This window comes from Zosterops lateralis (genome assembly GCF_965231275.1).
Source record: "Zosterops lateralis genome assembly, chromosome: 15".
Taxonomy (NCBI): domain Eukaryota; kingdom Metazoa; phylum Chordata; class Aves; order Passeriformes; family Zosteropidae; genus Zosterops; species Zosterops lateralis.
In genome coordinates, this window is record NC_139775.1 from 1868102 (window position 1) to 1895213 (window position 27112).

The window sequence follows — 27112 nt, forward strand, 5'->3', positions numbered from 1 at the left end:
AGTCCTCCTCTGCAGGGAAAACACCTGTTTAATTAATTCTCCTTAACCTTTTTCCCTCCTTACCTCATTTTTTGTCCACAGTTTGCAGAAAGAAATTATAATCTCCCCCTTAATGAAAGCTGGAGAAAGATTCACTAATGTTGATGAATCCTTGCTTTCCTGTTTATTTTTTTCCTAATTACTGCTGGTTTGCAGGTGGAGAAGGAGCAAGTCTGAGCGTGGTGCTCAGTGTTGGTGTGTGCTGCAGCAGTGCCTTCCCTCACTGATGCTGAAAGCTGGACTTCCTTCTGGCCATAATTTGGTTTAGTAAATAAAAAAGGAGAGGGAGCACAAATAAAATGCTTTTTATTCTTTGAGTAATTTCACAATGTGAATAAATGACCAGGGAGGTGCTGTAGCCCCACCTCCTGTCAGCCAGCAGCAGGGACTGAACAATTTCATTACCTGGAGCACGAAATCATGTCAGTCCTTCAGTGCTGTGTCAAACACGGGCACTGCTGTTCTCTTTAATAACTACTTTTTGTGAAGTTTTCCTGATTTCTGCTTTCCTTTTGGTGCTCAGAGAGCTCAGGAGGATCCCTGCAGCCTGATCCAGTGGGTGGGCTGTTCTGTAGAGGAGCAGCTCCAGGACTTCTCTACGACGTGAACCTCGAAAAAGCAATTAAAATTTCCCCATTTCTCTTGGGAAATCTCGCGGAGCTCAATGAATCGGCTGTCTCCTTTTCTGGCAGTTTGGCAAGTCACTTCAGTCCCTCAACTTCAATTTCCTACTCTTCCTGCAGGACGCCCCCAGTTACAAACGCGGTGTCCTGGGCCGTTCCCCGTCACTCGCTTGACCTCCACGAGCACCCAGAGCGGAGGGGGACAGGGTGGGGGTCCCGAGCAGGGGTCCCGGACTCTTCCCCATTACTGCGCTCCCCCAAAATTCAGACCCCGCCCCGCACACACGTGCAGCCCTGGCCACGCCCCCTCCCCACGGGAACACCGCCTGCCCGGCAGGGGGCGTGGCGCGGCGCTGCCCGACCGCCCCCTCTCTCTATGGTAGGTTCACCGGGCCCGGCCCGCCCGCGCCGCCCGTCCCCTCGCGCCGCTCTGTCTCTCCCTCGCCGTGTCTCTATGGTGCGGGGCGGCGCGGTCACGTGGCGCGGGCCGGGCGGAAGCGGCGGGAGCGGCGGTTAAATGAAGCGGGGCCGGAGGGGCGGCGGGCCCGGTGAGTGCCGGGGTGACCCCTCTGTCCCGCGGAGCCGGTGAGTGCCGGGACAGCCCTGCCGCCCGACGGACAGAGGGGCCGCCCCGGGGCGTCCCTGGGCCTCACCGGACCCCTCCCTGCGGGGTCGGGCGCTGCTCCCGGCTGGGGCCTGTCCTCAGGGACGGGTCGTTCCCCCCACCTCCCCCCTCCACCCCTCGCGTCCCCTCAGGGCTCGGTGTCCGTTTCGTCCGTTCCTCTTCGCTCGCGTCCCTTCAGGGCCGGTCCTTCCCCTCTCTTCCCGTCAGGGACTGGTCGCTCCCCCCCAGCGCTTCCCTTCAGGGACGGGTCCCCCGCGCCGTCCTCCCCGTAACGTCCTCCGGTACCTCTGCGCTTCCATTTGGGGCCGAGTCCTTCCTCCTGGCTTTCTCTCAGGATCGGGGACACCCCCTCCCCCCCAGCTCCCCTCAGGACTGGGTCCTTTCCCTTCGCCCTCTATCCCCTCAGGGCCGGTTCCTTTTTCTCCTTCCCGGGGCCAGGGGGTCCCTTCACCTCCGTGCTCCGCCTCTGTTACCCCCCGCAGCCCCGGGGGACACCCGGGGACAGGCGCTGCTCACGGCTGTCCCGGGTACCCCGGCCCGGGTGTCGGGGGTAACCTCTCGTGGGGACAGGAGGGTAAAAGATTGTTCTCTTCTGACCCCTGCTCAGTGTGGGAGCTCTCGGTGCCGTTGGGACATCTCGACATTTCAGGCATCTGCTGTGGGAGCCGCTGCAGGAAAGAAACCCCAAAGACAGCTGTCCTCGGAGCTGAGGGATCAGTGTAAGAGATACGCCTCTTCCTCCTCTTCTTTCCCTTGTCTGTTGATCCAAGTGCTGGCCTGGCGTGGTGGACAGAGCACAGCCTGGGAGCGTTAATGTTCGCTGCGTTTATGTAATGAGGTTTTCTGCCCCTGGAGCTGACCTTGTTCCCCCAGGTGGCTGGAGGCAGGTCGGGACCCCACCAAAGCGTTCTGCTGCTGAAAAGCTGTGGGGAACTCCAGCGTGTGTGTGAAGAGAGGAGTGTGAGATCGCCCGGGGCACTGCTTTGGGATGGGCAAAATGTAGATTGGCTTAAGGAGTCATCCCATGGATCCCCAGCTTTGCAGCTGTGCTGGCTGCAACCCTGAGTGGAGAACAGCTGCTTGCACCTGCCAGCCCGGCCCGGGAGGTTTTTCCTTTCATCTCATATGTGCTTTAGGAGCTGAAGTGTTGGCTTTGAGTGTCCTCCAATACCTTACTTTGGAGTCTTATTGACAGATGCTTGGAACACTTTTCATACAAATAAGTTTAGTAGTTGATGCTTCTGTTCAGTCTCTTACAGTTTGGTCACTGTCCTGAGGCTTCTGATGCTTTGAAAAAGATAAGCTGATGTGGTGGCTGTGCACTTTTATTTCTATAATCCAGGCATGATGCTGAGAGACTAAAGCTTGATGTCCATGTGCTTTTCAGAGCAATCCCTCTTGTGTTTCTCTCCCTGTGGAACAGCAGGCTCTTGCTTTGCTTCAGGCAGCAGTTCTGGGGGGAATCTCTCAGTGCCTTGGTGCCTGAGAGACACAACCAGTCCTGGTCCTAAGACCTATGGGCAGATCTCTGTTTCTCTATTCTGTCTCTGTGGAGTTTGATTCTTCTTTCTTAACTATCTCTGCTCTCCCACCTGATGCACTTTGGGGCTGTTGCAGGTTTCAAGTGGTAGCAGTGGAGGGAAAGGCAGGTGTCCCCAGTCAGGCATTCAGACCGGCCTTTGCATGCTCAGCTAACGTGGTCTCTCCTGCTTTCAGAGAGGATGGCATGAGGGTTTTTCCTCCAGCAACCTGTTTGGAAGGTGAGGCAGGAAATCTGAGACCCAAATCTTGATCAGGTTCTGGTACATCCCTGAGCAGGTACAGGGCCATAGGAATGTGCAGCTCAAACCATGTGGTGGATCTCATTTTGTTTAGGACTGGTAGGATTCCAGGGATAGCTTTTAATTCCAAAACTGTGGGATTTACAGCTTCAATATGTGCTTTTAGTTCTAGGATGAATGCTGTGCAAAAATTCCACTGCCTTACATCAGACCTTCTGCAATTGTAAACATGTTAATAGATTTCGTGTGCTGGGTGTCTTCATGGTGTGACTGGATGTTAATAAACAATCATCCTGACAGGAATTTGTGCCTGGAACACCAAGACTTGGGAAGGGACTCAGACAGATTTCCTGAAGATCTGTAGATATTCAGCCTGCATTGTGGTAACAGGCTTTCTTCCATCTCTTTTTCTTGCTTCCTAGGATGTTTTCCTGCTGGTTGGCCTGGCTGCAGGCAGTCAGGGCAGGACCAGCAGTTCCTAGAAGAACACTTGGGGCAGGTGTTACTGGTGATAAGGTACAGTTTGGATTCCAACAGGGTGCTGGCAGCCTGTTCCTGGGCTGGAGTTTCAGGTGGTGCCTCGGAAGTTCAGATTCTGGGGTAGATCAGTGCTTTGTCTGCCTGAGAATGCAGTGGGCGTTCCTGCCAATGGCGAAGCTTGTGCTTTGAAATTGGACACAAATCCCTGAAAAGTACTGCGGCAAGAATAGGTGGGGCAAACACACAATTCCGGCGGCTCCGGCGCAGCTGGAGAGAGACAGGAAGCGTATCCCAGGGGCCAGGAGCTGATTAGCAACCTGAAGTAGCACAAACCCAAGTGCAAGAGATGTGGAGCCTTTTGGGTGTTGTTTAGTGCCTGCAGGAAGAAGCTCCCATTCATTAATTTGGAATGGGTGTCTTATTTTTATTTATATCTTTCTAAAGCCATTGTGAGTGGTTTACTGTGTCTGTGTGCTGGCTGTTGGGGCTTGCCACTGGCTGCATTCTTTCTGCAACAGTCAGAACTGCACAATTAATTCCTCTCACTGGAAGTTTCAGATTTTTTTTTTTGGTTTTTTGCAGATGGATTTGATCTGGAGATATTTTAAGACTCCCTTTAAATTATTGAATTTGGACATCATTGTAACTACTTAAAGACGAGGCATTAATATTCTCCAAGGCCTGTGTGTGCACTGAAGTGATGGTGGGGTTTCAAGCTGCTCCATGTAACTGGGATTACTCTCAATAGGACCAATCCCAGTGGGATAGGTGCCTTTTTAAATACAGCAGAAGGTGTGAAACACTTGGCTGCCTGGGGACAGCAGCTATCTCCTAGCAGCAGCCCAGGAGATAAGGTCATTTGTGCACAGGCTGGGAGTTCCTGTGTTTGAAAAGGAGCAGAAGAACAGGCTGGTCAACATTACTCTGTTTTGTTTTTAGGCAGGTTACTAGAAGTGGGAAATCGGGGAGGGGTAGGCAGAGAAAACAGGAAAAAGGAGGGGGAAAAGCCACTTAGCAGTGTCCTAGTGGCTCGAATAAGTTATCGTTGCCAAAGCACCAAGATGAGAGATAATGAGCGTCTCATGGAGCTGGGATAATCTCGTTTCTCAGCAGCCTTCATGTCACTTTTGTAGAATTTCAGGTTTATTTTGGACTATTTCAGGAGTGATGTTTTTCCTCTGGGTCAGTTCTTAAGGGCTTGCAGTGGTTTCAGATTCATAACAATCCTTCAGAAAGCTTAATTCCTTATGGTGGGACATGATATTCCTTCTGAATGACACCTCTCTTCTAATTACCAACCCTGCTGTGGTTCCCTCCCTGCGTTCATGAGGGGAACTGTCAGTGCCTGATTAAGTGGGTAAAGCATTGGGCTTTAGGGAAAGATTTCACTGTGGGGCAGCTGCTACCCCGAGCCACGATGCTCCTGACCCAGGTCAGAATTTAAATTAAATGTGTGGCTTCCCCTCTGGCTTTAGGGGGCCCCACTCCTGTGCTGCTGCTGGTGGTGCCCAGCTGCTCCCAGGGCGAGCTTTGGAGGCTGTGGTTGTCCCTCATAACAAGAAGTGAAGTTGATGAGCTGAAATAAAACTGGGAGTGTTTGTGGGTGTCAGGATGACCTGAAATGTTTTCATTTGGCCTGGAGACTAAGCGTAGTGTTGCTCACCTCTCAGCCTGCTCTCCCCTGCAAGGAGGCCAAGCAACTGTGTGCATTATTTAGACTCACATTTGGATGGGATCTGTGGAAGCATCACGTGATGCTGCTCTGCAGTACGAGGTGCTCAGGATCTGCTCTAGCTGGAATCTCTTTTTGGGTGAATGTAAGAATGAAAAATGGCCTCAAATAATGTTTTGTCCAAAGCACTCCTTGCACAAGGCTCCTGTACTGCTTTATCCAGCCTGATGTGCTCTTACCAAGCTGTGGGCACTGCTCCTGTTATTCCTTGGAGGAAAGCAGGCAGGGGCTGGCTTTTTGCAGCCCTTGCAAAACCAGAGTGAGGAAGGGATTTACACTTCTACTTCCAAATCCCATCCCAAAGACATGCATTTTCGTGTGATGGAGGAGGAAGGAAAACCTCTCCCTGATGTTCTTGCAGATCATTTTTGCTTGAAGGCCAGTCTTGGAAGGAGCACTGGCCCATGTACCCCTAGGCAGGTACAAGCTCTGTTGGGCAAACACATTTCAGGGGGTTGGCGGAGGGAAGGGACAGCAGTGCTGAGAGCTGCCTGCAGCACAGCCACGATGCTGCTGAGGACTTTTCTCCTCTCCCTGCTCTGCTGTCGTGTGCTGAAATGCAATTTGAGGGAGATGACAGCAGCAGCATAATGGGGAAGCAGGAAAAGCAGCTCTTTTCTCCTTTCAGGAAACCAGCGGGGTAGGGCCTTTAATGCCTCCCCTGCTGCTGGGATTTTCAGCTAGGGATGAGCAAGACCTGGGAGCAGTAACTTGGCTAATGTAAATAGTTCTCTGTAGATTGTTACAGCAGAATCCTTTCATAGTGGAGCAGGATTCATTGTGTATCAACTGGGAGGTGCCCTTGGATCTGCCAGGACTAGCACAGACCAGCTCACAAGGGCTGGGAGGCACCTCTGCCTTGGACACAGTGTCTGGAGGGTGCTCCTCAGCTCAATGTGTTTATTTAGCAGTTTGTGGCTGTTTTTACTGACTTTCCAGCCCAGGTGGTTAAATAATCTGTCTGATATTGCACCACCCAGGAAGAGAATTTGCTGTGAGGACTCACCTGGTATTGGACATGAGTGTGTTGACCAAGGGTGGGCACAGGATTCACTGCCTGAAAAAGTCTGTCCTTAGCAACTGCTCTGAGTGCAGCCTGTGAAACCTCCTGGCCGTGGTCTGTGGTGGTTTTTGTAGTTCAGTGTCTATGAAATGTTTGTTTGCCTTGGGATCAGTGGGTACTGTACAGTCTCATTAATCTACAGGACTGTGGAACTGGAGAATTAACGTGCAGCTCTTCTTTCCTTGTTTTTAGCTCATAATTCATTCATTTGTGACCTTTAGTAGTCTCAGAAGGGATTCATGCTGTACGTGGAGCATCTCTAAATCCAACCACCATCTAATTTCACTGTTTTCTGTTCTGATATAGTGGTTCTTACCTCGAATGCAGCCTCTTTGCTTTTCTGCTATTTTAACATATTCAAACTCCACAGTGGCCACTGCCACGTGACATGGATGAAGTCAGGCTGGACAACTGTCATGAGTCTGGAAGGCTGCCCTGGGTTTTCACTGAGAGTTTGCTGGGCTGGAATTGGCCACAAGGCTACACGTGGCTGTAAACAAAACTAAACCCACTTTTACAAAGGCTGTTGCTAGCTGGCTGGAAAATCTTTTGACAAATGGTCATCTGCAGTGCTGAAGCAGTAAGGAGGTAGTTGCAGTTCTTCTGTGACAATGCTCCTCCTGCAGCAGTTTTTGGGTGCAAGAGGCAGCTTATTTTTTACTTTTTCCAGCAGAAGCTAGTGCAGAGCATGGATTTGTTGCTCAGGTGTTGGCACCTGTCTTACAAGGTTTCTGTCAGTATTTTACTCTCTGTAGGTAAGGCCATTTAAGACTTACCACTGTGAGCTTGGTCTGTTGGCCCAGTCTGGCTCTAAACTGGCTCTTGTATATATTTAAACCCCTAATTGATTGTGTAAAAGCATCTTTCCAAGTGCCTGACCTTGCAGTAGGAGCACGTGTAGTTTGAGTGTTAGGGATAGGCTGTGGCTGTATCAGCTTAAGCTGCAGTTTAAGATCTTCCCCCTTCTTGCAGTTTATTTTACCACCTTAATTCTGTTCTCCCAATTCCACCATGATGGATATGTGGAGGGTATCTTATCTAAATCCTACAAAAACGTTTTCCAGGGCATTTCCTTTCAAAGCTGTAAGAGGTGCTGGAGGAGCTCAGTGTGAGAGGAGACAAGCTGTGGTATGGGAACATGACTATCCTGAACAGGTATTGAAGTGAAACCCTTCTGAACATGAAGCCACAGCTTCTGGCCACTGACCTTTGGGATTGTGGCAAGTGCAGATGCTTAATGTGGCCCTAAAAAAGGCTGTGGCTGTTGTATCCAGAATACGTGACCTGTGAAGTCATTCTTTTTGGAAGTCCCTCACTCTGGGATGTTTGACACCTGGAAGGGTTGGTGGCAGGCTTTTAAGTCAATAATTCTGAAAGTGCTGTGCAGATTGACAGAGACCCTTTTTTTTTGCCAAGGTGGGTTGCTGCAGTAAGTCAGGTTTTTCCCTGTGTGCCACCTCAAGGTCAAGTCTCAGCTTTTGTGTTGTCAGCAGCTTTGTGAACAAGGTGAAGTATGCTGTGCTTGAAAGCAAAGTTTTTTGTGATAAGTTCAGGTCACATTTAAAATAAAAATACAAAAATACCCCCTTTCCTTCCACATTTATTTTTTTTTTCTGGTGGGACATTGTAACTTTTTCTGGAACACAGATTCCCAAGTGCAGCTTAGGTGGTTTTCTGAGTTGGTCTGATGGACAGCTGCTCAACATCCAGGATGCCATCAGAGCCTATCAGTTCCTTGTCAGTTTCAAGTCCTCTGGCTGCCACTGGAACTACATGTGTCTGTGCTTTCCACTCCTCTTGGTTTTGGTCTACTTATCCCTCAGGTGCTGCTTTCCACAGCAGCTTGTTGGTTGTGTGCAGGCTCTCAGTGCCCCTGCAAACAGGGCTGTGAGCTGAGCAGGCTGCTGGTTGCTCATCAGTGTGAATGTCAGTGCCACTGCCTGTCCCAGCAATCTTAAATCCCTTATTTCTGTTTCCTCTCCAGTGAAAACAGTGCTAAGATAGGAACCTGAATGCTCCTGAAGACGTTCATCCAACTTGTTAAATAACTACTTTAAAGGTTGCACTTGGATTTCTTTGTTCTGTTAAGCTCTTTAAAGTGGCATTCAGGATCCGTTAAAAAGAGAAAAGAAAAAAAGGTAGGGAAACTACTGAGGATTTGGAGAGGAAATGCTCTGTCCTTTCTCCTGGAGGGATCTATGAAGTGCAAGTAACAGAGGAGCACTCTGCTATGTATCCTGGGGCTCACAGGGCAGTTCTCCTGCTCTTTTCCATGTGGCTGCTGGGTTTATGGAAAAGAGAAGGCAGCTGCAATTAATGCTGTGTGGAGCTGTGGCAGGTGTGTGCAGCACCTGGGGGGTTGTGGAGTCCAGCTCTTTAAACCCACTGGTGTCTGAATCTTGGTGCTGATCAAAGCCGCCCCTGCCCTTTCCCTGGGAGGGAAAGGACATGTTAGTTCAGGGAAAGGAAACTGGAAGTAAAACTCGCTCTGAAAGCAACAGAGCTGCAAACCACGTGGTTTCACATGCTCTTCCATCGATCCCCACCCTTGTAGCACAACATCAGAACAAATCAGTTCTTCTAAATGATGGTTTGGGAGATAGAGCAGAGCAGGGCTGGGTTTGTATGTAGGTCTGTAGCCAAGCGTTGAGCTGCTGGTGTCTGAATTGTTGCATCAACATGAAATGCCAAGTTGGCACCTGTGTTTGTGATGTGGGAGGGAGGTTTTAGATTTAGGGGATTACACTGGATAATCTTGCACATGCCAGAAGTCTGAGGCAGGCAGAGTACTGCCCTTTACAGGAACTAACTCCAGGAACACCTCTTCCTCCCTCAAAACCTTGTTTTGTTTTTTTTTTACTTCACTCTTAAAATGAACTGCTCAAGGTAATGGCATGAACTCTCCTTTCCAACTAGAATTTGTAGATTTAGCTTTCTTTTTTTTTTTCAGGACTCAGTTGGATGGGGAGGAGGGGGAATGGCAGATCCAAAGGTTTCCATCTCTTGTGCAGAGAGTGGATTTTGCCTGCATCAAAACGAGGAGTCTTGTGCTGGTCAGGGATGGGATGATGTGGAGCCCTGATATTTGGCAGAGGGACTGATGGGGGTTGTGGGAAGGCACTGAAGTGTCAGAAGTTGACTTTGATGCCAGTCACCAGAGAGTAGCTTAAAGGAATGGGAAACTTTCATTTGAGTTGCCCAATTTTGGAAGATGAATGCAGCTGTTTCAAAACAGTCTTACATTTTAGACGGTAGCTCACAGAGCAGATATTTTGCTAGGGAAATGCAAATATTTTGCATGTTTGGGAAGGAAAACTGGTGCCAATGTACGTGGCCAGCTGTTAGGTGAATTAAGTAGAACTGGGTACATTTCTTCCCTCTTGTACTTTGTGTTTCAGAAAAAAATGTTGATTGGGTGATGATGATTGACAGAGAGACGTGGACTTCGTAGGTTGCATGCATGGAGCTTTTTTATTGATACACCTAGCTGAGTTTATATACCTTTCCATTATATAACAAGTAATAATGCCAAGTACATTGCTTAATACATGCCTTGTACTAACTAACACAGGTATGTGCTGTCTTATCTCAGTTCTGCGTGCTAAGCACGTATTGTACCGAGCACATCGCTGTCTCTTATATTCCTTTCTCGAACTTAGGCTTTTGGTTGCCAAGGCTTGTGGCCTACCAATGCTAACATATCCATTTCTGTCATGAGTTGAGCAGTGCTCCCAGCACGGCTCTCTAGCTGTATCCTCACAATTGGGTGCTTCAAACAATTATGATTAATAATTATGGTACCATGACCTTGATGAAATGAATTGCAAGTAAGGTTGATGAGAACTCTTGTGATGTACAGACAGCCAAGATGTTTCCTGTAAGTCCTGAGCAGACTTAAAAAAATGGGGAAAAAAAATCTAGTTGGGGATTTGAAGCCAAGTAATCCCTAAATATCTGCTCTCTTTATTGCTCCTGAGTAAGCAATTTTCATTAGCCTGGAGCAGTGACGGGGGATGTAGCCTGTCCTGTGTTAATCTGATGCCTCTCTTTTTGGAGCATCTCCTGATGTGCCCTTGGTCACACTCCTGACTCTGCAGTTACCAGTGGTGAGCCTGGGAGGAAAGGGCATCACTCCCTGCAGTGCTTTTCTCCTTGGGTAAGAGAGGGTGAGGAACAGGGAACTTCTGGGAGGTAACTGGAAGCTGTGATTCATTCTTCTTTTCCATCTTCATTCATGACCTGCCCTGGAGCTGCTGGAGCCAGTTGCAGGCTGGTGTGGTTTTGGAAATAGTGGCTGCTCTGCTGGGATACTTTGTGAACCGTGTGTGTTGGGTGTCTTGTCTCTCAGGGGAGGTGAACATTCAGGTTGGATTTACTTGCCACAAAACATTTCTTGTATTATATTGTCTTATGTTTTGGTATGGTGAAACCAGTTCTATGGCTTTCTGCCCTAGGAATGTTATCTGGCTCTTTTAATTGTTAATTTCAGTTTCTGTTCCTTGATTTTTCTCACATCTGAGGAATCCTCTTTTCCCCTTCTCAGAGAGTGTATGAGATTAAAATCGTGTGGTAAACCAAGCCAGTCACTAATGTGGGGAACACTTTAGGAATACTTTATAACTCACCAGCCAGTTCTGTTATTAAATGATTTTCAGGTTTGTTGCTTCAGCATATCCTACAGGTCCAAAAATAGTGGCAGAGCTGTGTGGCTGCTCTTGTCATAAGTCTGCCCTGGTCTGTGCTCCTGAGAGGAGCTTTTGGCCAATACCTGTAGCAGATTGCGCTGCTGGAAACCAGTTGGTCTTTCCTACGAGCCACTGCCCACACACTCCTGCCTTCAGAGGCCTGGATAAGGCTTTTGGGCTGGAATTAATGCTTTTTCCACTTTTCCCAGGCTTGGAACTGAGTAAACCTGCTGGCAGGAGCCCTGCTGCAGCCCCACGTGTTGACCTCTGGCTCTGTCCCTTTGCAGGGTGTGAGGCAGTGGCAGTAGCTGCCTTGTGCATAGCAAATAGGATTTGTTTGTACCCAGCAGTCATAGTGGGCTTATGATCAGGGGATTTCTAGTTTTCAGTTGGGATGATGCTGCTTAACACTATCAACCACTGTTAAACTCCCCCTGCTTTTGCTCAGGGCCTGTTACAAGGAGCAGCCCCCAGCAAATCGTGAACCTTTGAAATGTTTCAGTGAAATGCTTGACAGTAAGTCAGGCTGGTATATTTCCCTTCTGTTGTGCTTTTTTTATTTTTTTTTAAGACTGAATTTTTAGCTTTTCGTTTTGGTGGTTGTCACAAGCCCTGCATTATTTAAGTAGCTTGTTTTAGCAGCTTGAAATGAGCCAGAAATTCACCTTGCTCGCAGGCTACCAGCAGACACGTTTGCTGCCTGCAGGCACAAAGTAGGAGCTGATGCTCTTCTGTCAGTGTAGGTGAGCAACAGTGGTGTTCTGTGTGGGGGAGAGGCTAAAACACAGTGATTTGATGTTGCTGACATCTCTTTCAAGTTGCTCTTTTTTTTTTTTTGCCTCCCCCCTGTTCGTTTGGGATCTCAGTTCCTGCCTCCCCTGCTTTCTGTCTAGTCCTGTTGCCTTGAGCTGGAGCCAGACAAGCACTTTTGAGTCTAGTCCCATCTTGGGTATGTGGGAGTTCAAGATTTCAAATGCTGTAAGTGGGGGGAAAAATACATTACAGTGTGTTGAGAAGGGAGGGTCTCCCCTTGAGTGTCAGTTTAAATTCCAGCACCATCTGAAGATGCTCATCACAGCACAAATGTGGGGTGGAGGGAGCAGATTTGAGTTCTGCTCCAGTTACTGCAGTCCAGAAACGCCTTCAAATATCAGGAGATTAAATATATGCACAGCACCGATGGTGGCTATTTTTAGGTTAAACTAAAAATATGTCATGTGGTGTTTAAAAGGATTTTGAATGGGTTTTGGAAATCCTTGTGTAAGCATTCTGTGTGCTCCTGAGACCTGCTTCACCCCGTAGCAGCTGATCCCTTACCTCATAGTCATGGTTGGAAGCAGTGGTTTTGTGGATGATTTTTTTGCATGTTTGAGGAGCTTGTCCAGGAAGTCCCTGTGACCTCAGCTGTCAGTCTGAGGTCTTGTCAGTTCAGAGAACTGTTAAACCCAAGTCCCTGGTGGGCTCTGGTTTTCCCAGTAGCTCTTCTGTTAATGTGTTCTTCTCCTCTCAATTGGCTGTAGGAAAACCATAATGAGGAGGACTTTACTGTCTGCACAGTGAAACAACTTGGGTGTGCTGTGTCAGAGGGGGTGGGACACTGCCCAGGCTCCCCAGGGAATGGGCACAGCCCCAAGGCTCCCAGAGCTCCAAGAGCATTTCCACAATGCTCTCAGGCACAGGGTGGGGTTATTGGGATGTCCTGTGCAGGGCCAGGAACTGGACTCTGACCCTTCCACTCAGGATGTTCTGTGACTGAGTTACATATACATGGAGTAACACAGAGGTGAAATTGGCTGGGACCACATCTTCAGCATGGTACGTTCAGTGCACAGTCAGTGGGGGTCTTAAAAGTCGTGATGAGAATTTTGTGTCACCTGGATACTGCTAGGGGGATTCAAGTCCCAAATCCAGTCTGATGTGCTGTGGTGCAAGTGGGAGCCTTTTAAGAAAAGAAGAAAAACTAAAAAGCTTGGAAAGTGTTTATCTGATTGAGTTGCTGTTAAAACAGCTCTAGTTTCCTGTCCTTGACTTTATTGCAGAAAAGCTGATGGGCATGTTAGAGCCTGCTTATAGGTAGCTTTATTCTTTGCCTAAAAATAGGGACCGAAATCACTGAGGTAGTGTGGAAGAGCTTCTTTCCATCTGTCTTCCTTGCTTTTTTATTATTGTTTATGTAGGGCAAGACCCCAGGGTGGCTTTGATCTTGTTACTTCACATTCTTGGTGGCCTGGTGCTATAAACATGAATAAACTTCTTATTCATGCCACTAGATGGAACTGGCCTATGCTTATGGATATTTGTTTAAACTTCAGCTCTGTATTGAGTATTGACAAAATGAATTGCTAGCTCTTGGTGGAAGCTTGGCTTTTACCCTCAAAGCAGGGCTTTATTAAGCTGCTTGGGGTTTTATTCAGTCTGTTTTGAAGTAGGAAGAATTGCCAGTTCTTTCCAGCCTTGGCTTTTTTTGTTGTTGCTTTGACTGTGTATTAGAGTTAATGTCATTTATTATATTCCTGCTTTTAAACCACCGAGTCTTTCAGTGATATATGCACACTTTCTTTAATGGAAGTGCAGATAGTTGTTTTTTTTTATCCCAAATTTAATTTCAGATTATTTCCTGTACCTCTTGCTTGCTGCTGCTGAAGATTGAAGTGTGCAAGTTCCTCTCTACAGAACCGGAGTGGCCTGCAGAAAATACAACCTTAGTCTTGTGGCTTATGCATCATTCTTGGATCTGAACAGCTGAGGTTTAGCCAGCACTGGACAAAGCACCATTTGAGCTATTTGGGAGAAATTTTTTTTAATATACTATTTTTTCTTTTTTCTTTTTTTCTTTCTTTCTGTGGTTTTTTTTTTTTTTTCTTTCTGTGTTTGTTTGGGTTTTTTTGGTCTGTGTTTTTTTTTTTTTTTGTGGGGTTTTTTTTGTGGTTTTTTTTTTGGGTTTTTGTTTGTTTGTTTGTTTGTTGTTTTCTTGTTTGTTTGGTTGGTTTTGTTTGTTTGTTTGGTGGGTGGTTTTTTTGGTGGGTTTTTTTTGTTTGTTTTTTGCTTTTGTTTTTTTTTTTTGGTGGCTGTACTGAGCATTTTCAGTGTCACCCCACCGTGAATTAACCAGCCCTGCTAACGCACTGTGAGTCCCTGCAGGGGAGAAATATCCAACCACTCAGCTCTGTTTGGAGCAGATCTGAGCAGACACCTGTCCAGCCCCTGTCTGCACCACTTGATGCTGCAAGGGCCGATTTGTGGCTCTCACAAATGTCCTTGTTCCTCCCCAGCCAGTCTCAGAGTGATCCTTTGCTGTGTTTGCTTGGCAACCTTGGCCACGCTGGGCCTATCCCTGATTCTGTTTCCCCACCTTTTAAATGGCAAGGAGTGAATTGATTTTGTTGGCTAAAGAACTAAGGCAGCTAAGGATGGAAAAGTGCTATGCAGGGCTAGGTGATTGCTATTCACAAGTACCAGGGAAAATACAACTGTAATAATGTGGATGTGACCTTTTAGAAAGGCCAGAGTTTGCACAACAAGTTTGCACTTACAGTGACCCAGCTCCTGAGCTGCAGCACCTGCCTGTGATGGTGGAACTGCACTTTCATGCCATTCTGGCAAATAAAGATTTATTTCTCCTTATAAGGCAGAAGATGAAGAATCTAGAGGAAACACCTCCAAAATCTTGCTTTTCAGGTGTTTTCAAAGGACTAGTGTGCCCATAATAATCTCAGAGCTGCTTACTGGAATTACGATGTGCTACTGTGGTATCAGGGCTCAGATACAGAGGTAGTTGCATGTTTGTGGTAATCTTGTTTAAAAGAGCCTTCTTGCTGATCCCTCACCCAATTTACCACTCAAAATTGGACTATCACCAGATCAGGTGAATGTGGTTGTTTGTAGGCAAGCCTTGAAATCTTTATGCTGGAGGTTCTCTCTGAAAAAGGTTCCCTCAGGCTCTAAGCCCATGCTGCTGGGCTTTTTTAAGTGCTAAATTATACATTTTAATTTTTTTTTATTGTATCTCGTGCATCTGAATTCATTTCTTCATTTTACTGTCCTAGCTGCAAATCTTATTCCCTGCAGAGGAAGTTAAGTAGAATTACTGAGGGAGAATTTATATTGCTCTTGTGTACCAGCAAATAGGATTTTATAGCAGACCCACCATTTTCTTCGAGCTTATGCATCAGTAAATATTTAATAGTACAGATTCCTCTGTGCTGCAATAAGGAGATGAATACTTTCCAATAAAAAAAACCTCTTTCCTCCTTCCAGTGATCAAATTGTGCTTGGAGTTCCTGTGTGTGTTCAGCCTGTCTGTGATAGTGGGAATGGAGAGCTATAAGCTGACAGAGCATAAAATGGAAACCTCCTGTTTGCAGTGATTCCTCTGGCCCCCTAATCCTCTTTGGGAGCCTCTGGCCAATTCACTGTGACTCTCTGAGAACAGGTAGGGGTAGCAAAGTTTAGTTCCAAAAAGCCCAGTCCCTGTGAAGGAACCTGATTCCTGTCATGCTCTCCTTTTGGTGTGAGAACAGATGGTGTTTCCTGGAATTTGTACCAAACCCTTGCTGTAAATCAGGGAAATCTTTTCTTTAAAAGAGCAGATGGTGGTAAGGAAATGTTCTCTGGAATGTTCCTGTGCTGGTTCACAGGGCAGGCACAAACCACACACTGACACTGCTCTGCCCAGAGGTGCAGCTTCCTTCTGACACACCAATAACGTGGGGGTTGTGGAAGTGAGCTTGGAGCATCTCTGGTGGCTCTGAAGTTGTACCTCAGCCTGGCAGCACTCAGGGAATTCAGGCCGGGATGGTGATATCCCTGTTGGCTGTTTCCCTCAGGGCTGTGCGTGACTTCCCTGGCATTAAGTGTGACAGAGATGGTTCTAGTGACATCAGCTGCAGGATGTGAGATGCAGGTGGATGTGGGGATGCCCTGGGACAGCTCAGGCAAGGGGATTTTGCCTCTCTCACCAATTGATGGTGGCAGAAACGCCACTGTGTGGGTTGGTGCATTGGATTTTGATTGGAAACAAGAGGAGATCCACATAACTGGGAGGGTTTGACTCCTACTTGGATGGAACTGCATCTCTCCTCCTTTTCTGTGATTGCATAGCTCCTCCAGAGAGACTTCTCAGGCCTAATTGCACTCTTCAGTCATCTGTCTTAACTCTTGGAACACAAGATAACAAATATATCTCCTTTCAGGTCGTGAGAGGGGGGTACAGAAAAATACTCATGTGGAGAGACTGCTGGGAGAGCCAGGAGAATCCATAGCAGCTAAATCTTGGGAAATCCCCCTTAGGGTGAATCTGAGTTTGCCTGACTCCCCCGTGGTTTTATTTTATCTTCCAGTTCCTCATGTGAGCCTGACTGCCATGCTGGGGCATTGACACTCTGGGGTGCAGCTGTTTAAAATGGCAGAGAGAGGTGGGAATGAAGAAGTGATTAACTTGAACAGCTTCAGCAATCACAGAGGGAAAGGTGAGTACTGATTTGTGCCTGTTTCGAAAACACTCTTGTGAAACTCCTCCTAAGCAGCAGGATTCACAGACACTGAACTTTCAGGGAGCTGCTGGAGGTTTGTTCTGTCATATCACACATTACTCTGTTACACTGACTTAGCCACCTACAGAAACTCTTTCATGTTATGTAGGCATGCAAAATATTTGGCTCTTATCTTTCTCATGTTGTACTGCCTCAAGGGAGATTGCTGACTTCTTGGGAGCACTGTGTAGAGGTGTTTCAGCAGATCCAAGGAGGCTCCATCCTTCTGAGAACCCATAGGAGAGAGGCTGACCCTAAATTTGTGCCTTTATAGGGTTGTGTGCACTGGCACCCATTCCTTCAAGAGTGGAATTCAAAATGAGGCTTTCTCTGTATGCCTGAATGGTGATAAATGTGCACTCATGCTAAAAACTAATCCAAAACATGTCAGATTTTAGGGAAAGCATAGTTGTATGTTCTCTGTGCAGTACAGAAACCCTCTATTTCTGCTGGAGTATCTCTCCTGTGTTCCAGCAGCTGTGTTGAGTAGCATCTATAGCCCATTCTTGACAAACCTTGAGGCACAAAGTTGTCATCTAATAACAGGATATCTTCTGCACCCACAGCCACAGGCCTTATCTCAGCCCTGCATAAGGTATTCCTGCAAAGTCTCACTCTTTCAGAAGAGGCTGAATTGCACAAGGACCCTTATCTCTCTGCTAGAATGCACTGCACTTTAATAAAAAACCTGCTATATCCCTGAGATATTCAAAGTTCAGGATTTCTCTGCAAAAGTATTCCCTACATGCCTTGTTTGTAATAACTTTTGCAGCAGCTTGACTTTTGCTGGAGTTTGGGGTAGAAGATTCTTTGTGAGTGTCAGTGGCTGTCCCTGCAGTGCTGTTGTGATGAGCTGAGGCTGTGCAGGTGTTTTGCTGGAGGCTGAGGGATGCAGGAGTGGCTGTAACAATGCCTTGCAGAGGAGTTGGTGACCTCTGAATGCTTCTTCCTGCAGTGCAAATGGGAAAATTGCTTTCTCAGATGTTTCAGTGCTACGTGTGCCCTGTAATTCCAGTTATTTACCTTGAGCCAACAGCAAACTTTAACTTTACTTACTGTTCTGCAGACTGGATAAACCACAGGGATGAAAGTCTTATCACGATATCGGATTCCTCAGATGAAGATTTGCCTTTGTTGCTGGAAATGCCAGAAAAGCAGCAGGCTGAGGAAGATGATGATGATGATATAGTCATCTTAGCAGAGGTAATTTTTCATTGTTGTAGCTGCTGTGCTGTATTCATGGCCTGTATAGCCAAGTCTTGTGCAAATACCTGATGCATTCCTATGAGTCCTGCCTGGTTATGGCAATCTACTTAGGATGTCTGAAGTAACAGTAGAATGATGGCATTTTGCTGGCTTAATTTAGTTATATTTTGGGCTCAGGAAGGGAGAACCAGACTGTGGAACTGCATTGTGTAGTTTTAAGTTCTACTTGATGAAGGTTTTAGCTCCCATAAAGTTGTCTGTCTGAATCCAGCAAGATAGAGTGCTTTGCAAGAGGACTTGATCTTCCATTGAAGGTGTTTTCAAACCATACCTTGTTTGATTTATATGTGTACTTTGTATGCTTTACCTTCCTCTGTGCTATTTGCATTCATGTTGGGCTGTTGCAGGCACTGATATTTTTGCAGCATTTCATATCTATCTTATGTTAAGAATATATTCCACTTTCCTGTTAAATTAACCAGAAGCACTGAGAAAATGGGTTGTAAAGCTGACCTTTCTGCATCTTAGTTGAAAACAGCAGCAGAGAACACTCAGGCTCTGTTGGCATACAGCAGTCTGTCTGCCAGAGGCAAGAACAAGGCCGAGATTAATGTTTGGAGCTTTGTTTCTTGCCTGTTTAAATAAATTGGTGAGAACACAAATATGTCATCAGTTAATTCTTCTTTCCCAGACTATTTTACTGGAAGGGAAGTGGGTACTGAGGTGAGCTTAGGAAATTATCCCATTTTGAAAGTCCTGTGCATCCCCAGTTCTGCCAAAGGTTCTTGTAGTACCTGGGGGCAGGCTGATGACACAGATACGTGGGTTACAGTCCTGTGCTTTATTAAGCATCTTGCTGAACAGACTGTTTATCAGTTTCCCATCAGAAGTTTTCTTAGATGCAGAAGTATCTGGAGCAAGGATTCTGACATGCAGACAAGAATTCCTACTTTCTCTGTTGGTGTCCTTTCCAGACCCCAAAGCATCAGCAGCCTCTGCGTCCCAATGTCATCAGACCTGCTGCTCCATGGCAGGGTGCAGACACTGTGGGAGAAGGAGGATCTAAAAGTGCTGTGGAGCCTTTGAGCACAGACCCGCAGGATGAGCAGGATTCTGCTCTGCCCAGTGAGGAAGATGGGAATATGGTGGAGAGCAATGCTGGACCAAGCAGGGATGAGAGTGTGGACATTGCCCTGCAGCAGCCTGGACCTTCCGAGCTGAATGGCCCCAGCTCTGAACTTACAGGTAACCAGGAGCCTGGCCCAAGTTTGCTGCCACTGATCAAGAGGAGTCCACAGCCTGCTGATAACATAGAAAGCATTGTCCTGGAGAGTGCAGACCTTCCACCTCAACAGGAGGAAAGGCTGGAAGCTCGGGAATGGCAAGGAGAGAACTTGAAACCAGAGCAGAAACTGGAAGGAGTAGCTGCTAGAAGTACCACAGAGCAGGAGGAGATCCGGGAGAACAGCCAGCTGGAGCCTCGACAAGTCCCACCGCTGGAAGATGAGCCATGGGCTGCAGCGAACGGCTGTGCTCCTCAGCAAGGGCAGCCGGAGGCAGACCCGGGAGCTCTGAGGGCGTACGGAGAGAAGGCTCCCGGGCCAGCCTTCCCCCGGCCGGAGCCGCAGCAGGACGGGATTCCCGGCCCCGCCTCCCCGCAGCCGGCGCATCCCCCCGAGGAGCCGGGTCAGCCGACAGGGAGAGACAACGAGCGGCCCGGGCCCGCCTTCCCCGCGCACGGCTCGCACGAACTTGGCTCGGGGGATGTGCCAGAGCAGGGAGCTGCTGGGCAGGAGCAGGACCTCACTGCGCTGCTCATCAGAGAGACAGTAAGTATTCCCAGGGCTCCTCTGCTTCCTGTGTGCGTGGTGTTTTCAGACAGGTTTTTCAGGGTGTGTAGAGTCTCACATGCTTGGAACACACAGCTGTAAATCCTCTTGGCTTTGACTGAGACTCAGCCATGCAGCAGGTGAAAAGTATGTGATGAACTGTCTTGAAAAACTTTCATTTAATTTAAAATAATCTGTGTCTGTTCCCTGAAAGGCCTTCTTGGATCTCCTGGTCTTGTTTTGTCTGGTTGATTCCTAACCCAACACTGCAGAGCTGGTTTAGGATTGGATATAAAGCTAAATGAGCAAACCTGGGACGCTGAACAGTGGCAGATGGATACAGGGTGGAGTAGAGAAGTTTTTAAAGAGACATGACTGGGAGCCAGGGCTGCTTTCAGCTGCCTCTCCTACAGCAGTTTGGTTCATGCCCATGTTCATGCCACCATGGTGGCCAGGGGCAAGGCTTGCCCTTGCAGTGTGGATTTCCAAGCAGCAGCACCAAGTAGTAACTGGATAAACACTATGAGGACTTATGAATGTAAACTCCATGTGCTCCATGTGTGAAGCTTAGCATGAGAGACACTGGCTATGACAACAGCCACCAAGAAGGACACTCCTTATCCTTTGGTGTATTCAGCAGCTTGAGCAGCATGGTGTATATATATATATATATATATGATAAACAAAGCTAAATAAAAATGTAGTGGTTCATATGTGTAATGTTTGCACACCCCTCCCCTCGATTGCTAGGGAGGAAGGCTCTCTTAATGGCTTATTGAATATTTTTTCTGGCAAACAGGCATATTCTTATGTGTCTGTATCTTCCACCATCACGCCATCTCTCTCCAAGTCTTCCTGCCACATCCCATAACTAATTCTACTTGGGAACACTGGAGTTGAGCAAAATATTTCTTTAAGTAGCAGTGCAATAAAATTCAGTTCTTTCCAAGTAAGACCTTGTTACTCAGTGAGATGGGTAAGAGGCTATTCTTGCATTGTCAGGGTTGCTTGATAACCTTGACCAGTCCAGTCCTGCAAAGCAAAATACTACATGGTTGCAATCCCTGTACAGAAACCCCAGAGAGTGCAGCAAACACTGGGAGAGCCCTCACAGAAATGCCACTAAGGGTTTGTTGTCTGTTCATTGCTGGTGTGTCTGGGTTCATTGGATGGATGCACACGCTGTTGGTTTATTTCCTTTTGCTTTGGAATGTTGTATTTCAGCTCATAATCTGGAACTCTTTGATGGTCATGCTGAAGGTAAATATTCCCTTTCCTTGTGTTGTTCATTCCTATGGAGCCTGAACCTCTCATTAGGCCACGTGCTCTTGGCTTTTCATATCCCTACCCTCACTCTTCCTTAGAGAGAGCTGTTAGCAGTCATCCTGTGGAGCAGGGCTGGATGGCTGTAAGTGAGCTCTTGACCATTTGGCCCTGAGTCTCAGGATTGTGTTGGTTAATTACATTAAATCTCTGTCCTGGGTGTTATGTTATGTCTGTTACATAGCTTCTCTAATACCTGCATAACCTTTAGCTTTTCCTACTGTAGGAAGCAAGATTCCCAGATGTGAAGAAGGAATATATTGAAGAATTAATCATCATCAAGAACTGCTATGACTTAAATGTGTAAGTATGGAGCCAGGAGCCACAGTGTGTCACACAACTGCAGCACTTCCCCATGTCCCCACCTGCCAGGGATGCTGCTTTAGAGCACATCCAGGCTGGGGCTTCAGCACTGCCTTGAGAGAATCCGTGCTCTTTGGCACTTTTTTTGTACTTCTAATAGGGCTGGTTTTAAGTCCTTTCTAGTTCTGTTGTGATGTAGCTTCTCTGCTTTTAAGATAATTTACTTATCTAAAGATACTGCATATAATTCTGTCTTACCTATTACTAGGGCTCTTAAAAAGAGTGAGTGTCAGGTTTAAGGTGTTAAGATGACTGCTATAAAACAGAGTATGGAGATGGGTTGGTGAGATTTGAGTTGGAAGAAGTTGTTCCCTCCTTCATTTCACTGGTTGTTAGACTTTTCCAGGTGAAGCTGACACTGGCTTGGAGTCCATTTGGTGTCATGATGTTGGCTTTTATCCTGTTTACCTGCTCAAGTAGCACTGGTGCTGTTTGAATTCTCTCACATCACTTTTTGGGGGTAGAATAGATCAAATACAATAAAGGACTGGTAGGATTGGTTCTAGAGATCTGATGGGGGACTGATTTTGGTCAAACTGAGCAGAAACACAAGCAAGAAAATGAAATTAAAAGAAAAATCATGTGAGGACTTGCTTTCCAAATTGCATTAACAGCTCAGGAATGCCTTCATCATGCTGGAGATTTCTGGGAGTCATATTAGAGTCAGAAGGGGTTTTTTTTTAAGTGATTAACCTTACTGTTGAGTTGCATCATCTCCCTGCCCTTCTGGGTAGAGCTGGGAGTGAAGGATTGCGTGTGCTGGCACCAGCAGCACCGAGGGGAGATGGTTTGAAGTAAATCACTTGTGATTGGTGTCTGATGCTTGGTGGCCTCTCTTTTCTCTCTCTGCAACTTTTATCTCCAGCATGTCCAAACTGGTTATTGTGTGATCCAAGAATGAGGAATAGGTGTTGATTGCCAGAGTATTCATTTGTGTAAATCCAAGACCCTTTCCAGCTAACTGGGGCACTAATCAAGCAGCATTAAAGTGTGTGAGGCTTAGAATTAGTCATTGGGCCATAAATAAGTTAACTGGTGAGGAACTAAGGATAACCCCATCCACTGGTCATAGATTTCCTATTCTGATGATTTGCTTGTGCTGTGAAGTTGTGTCTCCCAAGTAGGGCTCCTTGGTTAGAAAGTCAACGGACTAGAACTTCTTTCTGGGCTTTCAAAAGTGCTTTCCCTGCAGTGGTGAAGCAGCTTTGGGGTGCCCACACCATGGATTGGGTGCGCCCTCAGAGTGGATGGTTGTGGTGGGAATGTAGAAGACAGGCAGAGCCGTTCCTTGGGGCAGTTGAAGTTGTGCATCTGGCTGCAGGACCCTCCCAGATTGTGTGAAAAATCTCGGGTTTGTGTCCTGGGGGGATTTAGCGAAGCCTGATGGAATTAAATCCCACTATTGGCTTCTGTGGGTCTTAATGTGTTCCTTCCCTTTTTGCTCCCAAAATCTCTTCTCTCCCATTGTGTGCCACAGAGCCAGTGAGATGAAAAGGTGCTTCCAGGCTTCCCTGTAGGCCAGCTACAGTGTCTGCTCAGCGGTGCGTTACCCACTTACTGGATGATAAAGATTTCTTCTCCATATTTTTATTCCTTTAACCAAACCATCTTTTGAGTTGTCACTGCAGCTTTTGTGTGAGAACAAATGGGTCAAAGCACTGGTCAGCCTCGCTGGCAGGGTCTTTTTGATCTCCATGGTGTGTCAAGCTGAATCAGGCTTGAAATATAATAACTAAGGGTGAGTGGTTTTGAGCAGGGGTGAGGCTTTTAACCAGCTCTGTGTCCTGTGGTGCAGATATTAATGAACAGTGCCGTGAGTGTGGGTGTGCTGTGCGCAGGGACCCACTTAACTAATTGTCACACACTGAAGGTCAACATCCCCCAAAATCCTCAGCGTTGAAATGGCAACATGCAGGATAGTTCAAATATAGCCTGGCCGTGCCCCAGCTGAAACCCTTTCGTTAGAGCCACAATCTGAGCTCCTTGAAGTTTCTGTTTTGTTGGATTAAAACAGTTATCTTTTACCAAAGGGATGGCAGGAGGTGGGAGCTGGAGGCTATTAAATGCTCAGTGCCAAGATATTTGTTGTTTTCCCCGAAATGATCTTCTTAAAACTTTCAACTGATGTGAAAGATAAGATGTGGGAGCCCCTCTTAGCAGGGTGTCATCTATTCAGCTTTTGTGTGCAGGAGTATTCACACTCAGTCAAAAGCTTCTGGCTCAATATGTCAATACCTGATTAAACAAAAAGAAATGCCCCTGCTTTGAATGTGAAAGCAGAGCTAAAGTAATAGAGCCTTGATAGTGGGTTAATGCTTCAAGCCAGTTCAGATTTCTTAATTAGGGCCTGATTTCTGACATCAGGAATGTAAATTAGCTGCAATTATGTCTTTGCTGCAGCCTAGCACCTTCTCATTCCAACAGTTTTACAAATGTTAATTGCTTGTCCTGGCTCTTTTCAGAAGGATCTTATTCTGCAGCTGGGGAAACTGAGGAACAGCTTGTGTTACTTGCCCCAGCCAGCACAGCTGCTTGGTGAGGGTTGAGAAAAAGCTGTGGGAGCCTGATTCAGGCTGCCCTTTCAGAAGGGTTTCTGGACTGTTCGTGGCTCTCCACCAATGGGGCATTTTAAAACGCCTTGCTGAGTCTTTTCTAAGCTAAAATACTTAGTTAAGCTACACTTACCTGACAGTTATGACTGTTTGTGGTAGGACCTCAGATATGCTGCATTTACGGGCTATTAGGCAATTTTTCAGCAATTTTAGTGGTTATTTTCTAAGTGCTGTTCTCACCAGACCAGTTTTTAATGGAATTTGGGTAATCCTGCTGTGATTGCAAGCTTTGTTACAATGAAACCTGTATTCAGAGTTGGTATTCCATGGAGACACACATCTTAAATGTGATTTTGTCTCTGCTGTAATCACGGAATCACAGAATAGTTTGGGTTGAAAAGGCCGTTAAAGATCACCTAGTTCCAGCCCCTCTGCCGTGATCAGGGGCACCTTCCTCTAGACCAGGTTGCTCTGGCTGCTTTAATGTGAAGGTCGACTGAGAATGGAGGCTTTGATTCAAGTTTGAATGGGTAGCAGTTTGTTGAGGATGACATGACCCTTTCATGGGTTTTGTAGGGGTTTTTGTGCTGTTTTTTTCTGTAGATGACTAGTAGCTCATCCATACAAGCTTCATGTATGTACACTTAATTGTTGAAAGACAAACCTATTTGCTTTCCCTTCTGCAGCCACACAGCTGATTATTTTTCACCTAATTCTCAGTCATTTACTTGTAATTTGCTTCTAGTCCAGAACCACCCTTGGTCCTTACAGGGCAGGCTTTGACTGTGACCTCATAAATTATACAATACTAAAAATTGGACCAATGAGAAATGAACCTGAGCTCCCCAACCCTGAAGTAACTATATTTATCTTTTCAGACTTTGTAACTTTCTTCTGGAAAATCCAGATTACCCAAAGAAGGAAGGCAGAGTGGTTTTAAACCCCAGCAGCAGCCTGCTTGCCAGCCAAGATGAGACAAAGGCAAGTGAGAGTATCCACATCTCCTGCCTCTGGGCAGTCTGTTCAGCCTGAGTGGACCTTGGGATGTCTGCTTTGATTAGTGTGTGTTTGCAGAGTGCTTGACTGAGCCTGGCTTTCACAGGAGGCCTCTGGGTATGTGTAAGGCGGCGTTAAATAGCAGTAATTAGTTGCTTGCAAGATGACTTCCCAGGCTTTCCTGTTTGGCTGTGCCAGAGCTGCACAGTGTCTGGTTCTTTGCCTCCAGTGAGCCCCTCTTCCCTGCCTGCCTATCACTGCCCCATCTCAAGTGTTCATTTTGATAACTGAGACAAGAATTCCACAATCATTCTGTCACATGAAGTAGCCTTGGCCCTCTGGTCTGTCTTGTGAGGCCTTTAGGCATTGCCTCGCAGCCTCCTAACTGCAACTCTCCCTACAGATGCTTGATTTTATTTGTGTTTTAAATAATCCATTTAACAAAAAACTCTCTCTGAGCTGCTTTGAGGGTACTGAAATAGATCTTTGTAGCCTGAGAGAGATGTTGAATCTCTCTCTCTACTCTTGGAAGAAACATCTCTGCACCTTGAGCTAATAAAGTTGTTCACTCTTCTTAGTAACCTAAATATTTCTTCTCCTTGCTGTCTCAGGCAGCCACCCACCATGGTTTTAAACTACATTTTACCTTGCACAGGTCACCTGCAGAGGTGCCTGGGCCAATAGACTTTGCACCCACACTGTACTAAGTGCTCAGAGTTGGGTGCCACACAACCCACACCCTGAATTTTGGGTGGTCTTGCAGAATGTCCTGATCACTGAAAGAGCAATTTGTGGCATTCATGTGTGTATTTATAGCAGCCTTTTAATCTTTTTCATTTTCTCCTTAGGTGCCTAAAGTGGACTACTTTGACTTTTCCAAACTTGCCCCCCTTGACCAGCGGTGCTTTATTCAGGCTGCTGATCTCCTCATGGCAGACTTCAAAATGCTGAGCAGCCAGGACATCAAGTGGGCACTGCATGAGCTCAAGGGACACTATGCAATCACACGAAAGGTGCTCCAGTTCAAGTCTGTTTTCTTTCCTGGGCTTATCTCCCATGTCTGCAGAGAGCATTGTGATGGCTTTGGCCTCACTGTACCATCTGCTGCTGTGTGGTTATGGGTTTTATAATAATCTTCCTTTCCTTTTAAGAAGTTTTAATCCATTTAGTAGAGATTTTCAAAATTTATTGGCCAGACAGAAGGCTGCAGGAAGTTTTTACTTTCCCTAATAGGAGAGCTGGGGAAACACGAGCTGGCTCATGGTGGGTGATGCATTAAACTGGAAAGTGCTCCTGTATGTCGCCACTGAAGTGCAGTATAATTGCCAATAAAACCCTGACATTTAGTTAAATCTTAAAACATTTAACTGCTGCTGCTGGTTAACTGACTGCGTGGAATTAAGAAGCAGCCTGAGTATCACTGTTCTGTTTTATCTTATTATGACTTGTGGCATCAGTCCTTTATTCCTTATAAAAGAGTTTCACTGTCATGGAGATGCAAAGACACTTGTTTGAAGTATCAGCAAATTCATAGTCACTGTGGGTTCAAGTCTCTGACTTAGATCTGCTCCTCTGATATGCCCTTGCTTGAGCTTCTTTCTCTACTGTTCCAGGACTTAACTAAAGCAAAACTTCTTATCTGTTCACTTGATTGAGCACTGAGTATTTGAACCTCACCTTTTTAAACAAAATGCCAAACCCAGCAACAAAAAAAGAAGCCAAACCAGCTCTGATTATTACAGCTGGTGCCCACTTTGACATTAACAGCTGAGCTGTTAGGAAGTATCATTCACCTGCTTTGTTTTTATGGAATAATTACTTTGAGTACATAAAGCAACAAGGTGAGCAGAGGAAGGATGTATATTTGCCTCTCTTGGAGTGTTTGGCTTTCCAGTTTCTCATCAGTCCTATGCCCATGTCTGTACTGTGCTTCAGCTTGAATTCAGTGCTCCTACTTTCTTCCAGGCACAGGATTTAAGCTTGTATGTTGTTTTCTAGGCCTTTTCAGATGCTATCAAAAAGTGGCAGGAGCTGTCTCCTGAAACCAGCGGGAAACGAAAAAGAAGGAAAGAAATGAATCAATATTCATATATAGACTTCAAATTTGAGCAAGGTAAATGCCAAGCTGTGTGTATTGTGCTCTCTGCATCATTACTGTAAGCAGAACTGACTTGCCAGCAGAAAGCAACTCTTAAAAGGGGATATGGTCCCAAAAGAGCTGAGTTTCTGTCACTGGTATCTGTTTTGGAGATGCTCTTCATTAGCACCTCTGTTTAGTAAAGTG

General features: G+C 46.5%; 1 protein-coding gene across 4 annotated transcripts in view; it reads left to right on the plus strand.

Moving 5' to 3' along the window:
- The first annotated feature begins 1130 nt into the window (after positions 1-1130).
- Positions 1131-27112, plus strand: part of RNF216 (ring finger protein 216) — a 77472-nt gene continuing 51490 nt past the window's right edge. The window contains exons 1-9 of one of the 4 annotated variants that reach the window (XM_083872471.1): positions 1139-1210; positions 1895-2006; positions 16368-16496; positions 17626-17762; positions 18740-19594; positions 21144-21220; positions 24711-24813; positions 25677-25841; positions 26827-26941. In XM_083872471.1, coding sequence (XP_083728597.1) covers positions 16430-16496; positions 17626-17762; positions 18740-19594; positions 21144-21220; positions 24711-24813; positions 25677-25841; positions 26827-26941 — 1519 coding nt within the window. In that variant the 5' untranslated portion in view covers positions 1139-1210; positions 1895-2006; positions 16368-16429. Of the gene's footprint in view, positions 1248-1894; positions 2007-16367; positions 16497-17625; positions 17763-18739; positions 19595-21143; positions 21221-24710; positions 24814-25676; positions 25842-26826; positions 26942-27112 lie in introns of all 4 variants that reach the window. The other 3 variants (XM_083872470.1, XM_083872473.1, XM_083872472.1) reach the window with 3 other exon arrangements.